General features: G+C 49.0%; 1 protein-coding gene across 1 annotated transcript in view; it reads right to left on the minus strand.

Moving 5' to 3' along the window:
• LOC129712251 (tetratricopeptide repeat protein 36-like) overlaps window positions 1-2,651 on the minus strand; it is a 3,535-nt gene extending 884 nt beyond the window's left edge. Inside the window, exons 1-3 of the mRNA XM_055660529.1 lie at window positions 2,413-2,651; window positions 1,334-1,522; window positions 1-618 (exon numbers count right to left, since the gene is read on the minus strand). The exon at window positions 1-618 is cut by the window's left edge and continues 884 nt beyond it. Of these exons, the coding sequence (XP_055516504.1) occupies window positions 356-618; window positions 1,334-1,522; window positions 2,413-2,518 (558 nt within the window). The 5' untranslated portion in view covers window positions 2,519-2,651 and the 3' untranslated portion in view covers window positions 1-355. The remainder of the gene's footprint in view (window positions 619-1,333; window positions 1,523-2,412) is intronic.
• Between the last annotated feature and the right edge of the window lie 1,136 nt (window positions 2,652-3,787).

A 3,787-nucleotide genomic window follows, 5' to 3' on the forward strand; every position in this document is an offset into this window, starting at 1 on the left:
AATTGACAACTTGTAGAACTAGGTTCCATCACACAATGGTCATAGGATCTGGTAACCAGTGATAAGTTAGGATCCTAACAGGTTTTGTTAACCAGCGATAGAGTGTTGTTTTCCAGTTAGTGAGCAGGGTGAATATTATAACCTCCACCTACACAGGCAACAATGGGGAGATAATTCTGTTGGAGCTAATTCTGATCAAGGAACAACAAGTGTGAATTTATCAGCAGCTGTGGAGGGAGGAAGCATCGCAACGCATGATATCATGAGCCAAAGAACAGCAAATTATGTCAGAGCAGGTTAACTGATGGGGAGTGATGGTATCTCATTGATTCTTGCCCCAGTGTTACACGGCCCTTCACACGGACGGTGGGGGGTTCTGGAGATTGGCCATCATCTCGGACAGCATGCGGTTGCACAGCGCTGCGTACGGGTTCATGAGGGTCACTTGCTTCCTGGCGAAGGCGTTACCCAGACCCGCCGCCTGCTGGAAATCCCGCAGAGCCTCGGGGTCGTGTCCAGAGAGCCGATGGAGTAGACCGCGTTGGACCAGGGCCTGGCTGGCTGTCCACCCTCTGCCTCCGCTCAGCTCCACTGCCTTGTCCAGGTCACTCAGAGCCCCTAGAGCACAAATTACCCGCTGGTCAGCCAAACACCTCCGTGAATCAATGAACAATAGACAATAGGTGCAGGAGTAGGCCATTCAGCCCTTCAAGTCAGCACCGCCATTCAATGTGATCATGGCTGATCATCCCCAATCAGTACCCCGTTCCTGCCTTCTCCCCATATCCCATGACTCCGCTATCTTTAAGAGCCCTATCCAACTTTCTCTTGAAAGCATCCAGAGAACCTGCCTCCACCGCCTTCTGAGGCAGAGAATTCCAGATTCACAACTCTGTGTGAAAAAGTATTTCCGCGTCTCCGTTCTAAACTCTTGTGGAGGACAAGACTCTATGTCTTGTCCTCCACAACCGTCTGTGGTGATGAATTCTACAGATTCACCAGCCTGTTTATCATAGTAAATCACCCAAGTATCCTTCTAAACCTGTCCTATCCATGTATCTGTCTCATTGCTTTATAAAAGTTGTGTAAATCCCAGCCTCAACTACCTCCTCTGGCAGCTCGTTCCATACACCCATCACCCTTTGTGTGAAAAAGTTACCCCTCAAATTCCCATTAAATCTTCCCCCCTGCCTTAAACCTACAGTAAACCTCTGGTTCAAGATTCCCCTACTCTGCAATGTTTAAATACAAATTATAGACCGTCTACTGACAAGCATGTACCTCGGTCCTATTTGGCCCAATGCTGATCTTACTTGGCCTTTGTAGTGTTTACCTGCTGTGTCTCCCTTCAACCGCAGAGCTTGTGCACGATTGTTGTAAGCGGATGGGCGTTGGGGAATGATGGAGACAGCCTGGTCAAACAGTCCCAGAGCAGAGGCGAGATGGCCGGACTCTGCCAGTTCCACTCCACGGAGCTCCAGATCCTTCGCCTGATCCACGAGCACCGGGTCAAACCTGCTGTCTAAACACGGCGATGGACAGAATGCTGAAACAGGGAACTGCAGGCGCTGGTTAGTGTACAAAAGGACACAAAGTGCTGGAGTAACTCAGCGGGTGAGGCAGCATCTATGGAGGACATGGATAAGTGACGTTTCAGGTCGACACCCTATATCCAGAGATGACCCGTTGCGTTACTGTTTAAGAAGGAACTGCAGATACTGGAAAATCGAAGGTGGACAAAAGTGCTGGAGAAACTCAGCGGGTGCAGCAGTGAGCGTGAACCCTCCCGCCCATCGGGTGAGAAACATAGAAAATAGGTGCAGGAGTAGGCCATTCGGCCCTTCGAGCCTGCACCGCCATTCAATACGATCATGGCTGATCATCCAACTCAGTATCCTGTACCTGCCTTCTCTCCATACCCCCTGATCCCCTTAGCCACAAGGGCCACATCTAACTCCCTCTTAAATATAGGCAATGAACTGGCCTCAACTACCTTCTGTGGCAGAGAATTCCAGAGATTCACCACTTTCTGTGTGAAAATGTCTTTTCTCATCTTGGTCCTAAAAGACTTCCCCCTTATCCTTAAACTGTAACCCCTTGTTCTGGACTTCCCCAACATCGGGAACAATCTTCCTGTATCTAGCCTTTCCAACCCCTTAAGTATTTTGTAAGTTTTTATAAGATCCCCCCTCAATCTTCTAAATTCTAGCGAGTATAAGCCGAGTCTATCCAGTCTTTCTTCATATGAAAGTCCTGCCATCCCAGGAATCAGTCTGGTGAACCTTCTCTGTGCTCCCTCTATGGCAAGAATGTCTTTCCTCAGATTAGGAGACCAAAACTCCAGGTGTGGTCTTACCAACTGCATTGAGGCAACCTTCCTCCCATCTATAACCCGCTGAAGCGGAGACTCACCGTCATCGACCAGTTCGTGCTCTGTTTCGGACCAGGGATCGTGTCCGAAGGGGTTGTTGGGGTCGAGGATAGTGTGGAGCACAGCTCGGTCCCTGGGGGTAGTCATGGTCTCTCAGTGCCGGCCACAGGCAGCGTGTGGGAGTCAGTACACCCAGGGTTACAGTGGCTGTTTGCATTCACCTGCGGCCAATGGTCAGTGTGGGCGGGGGCCTTGGCCGAGGGCACTGACCTGCAGATTGTGGCAAGTGTACACAAAATGCAGGAGCTGCATGAGGCCACTCGGCCCATTGAGCCTGCTCCGCCATTCGATCATTGCTGATCTATCTTCTCCTCGAAACCTTGTTATAGGATCAAAGCCTAATTTGCTAGCGAATATTAATTTTACTATTCTTATGTTCAATAGAAAGGCTTAATGGCTTTGCAATTATGTCCTTTTTATATGCAGGAATATATTTAAAAAAAACATTTCCCCACTTTGTTTTTCAAAATTGGTGTAGCAAAGTAATGGCTCTTCGGCCCACCACATCCATGCTAACTTTTCTGACCATCTCCGTTGAAGCTGTTTGTCTGCATTAGGTCAGTCTCCATGTTTAGTTTAATGAAATCTCATCAAACAACCACAGACGGGCTATGTGGAAGCCAAGCCTGTCCCGGGCAACAGTCGTGGGCGATTTAAGCAGCAATTCATTCCTGATACCTGTCCAATGATCCACTAGACAGTGCGTGTCTGCACCGTGTGGTGCGTAAACAGAAATAACGGTTTGTTTGGGACGATGATGCATTTTATTTTTCCACACTACCAGTTATTGCCTTTGGAATACACCGCCCCCTAGTAAATGTAGATTTAACGACCTTCAAAAAGGAACACAAATACCACGAGGGCAGTAGAATTGCAAGGCTGTGTAAAGAGCAGGGAAGTGGTTTACTAAATGGTCACACAGCCTCTACAATCTCCCACCGGATCACCTACAAAATCCTGGTCCTCAGCTACAAAGCCCTCCACCATCTGCCCCCCGCCCCCTCCCCCCCATATCTCACTGACCTCCTCTCCCCCTACCAAACCTCAAGGTCCCTCAGATCCACATCAGCCGGTCTCCTCTCCATCCACAAGTCCAACCTCCACAGTTTTGGGGACAGAGCCTTCTCCAGGGCTACTCCCAGGCTCTGGAACTCCCTCCCCCAACTGATCCACAATTCCGTGTCCCTCAACATCTTCCAGTCCCACCTCAAGACCCATCTCTTCACCTCTGCCTATCCTTAGCCCCCATGTCCCCCTCCATTTTCATCTGTGCTTGAATTGCCCCATATTGTGTTTTGAATTGAATTCTGTCTTTAATTTGTGTACTAGTCATGTCTCTACTATTTATTTCATTCC

This window comes from Leucoraja erinacea, chromosome 32 (genome assembly GCF_028641065.1).
Source record: "Leucoraja erinacea ecotype New England chromosome 32, Leri_hhj_1, whole genome shotgun sequence".
Classification (NCBI taxonomy): Eukaryota; Metazoa; Chordata; class Chondrichthyes; order Rajiformes; family Rajidae; genus Leucoraja; species Leucoraja erinaceus.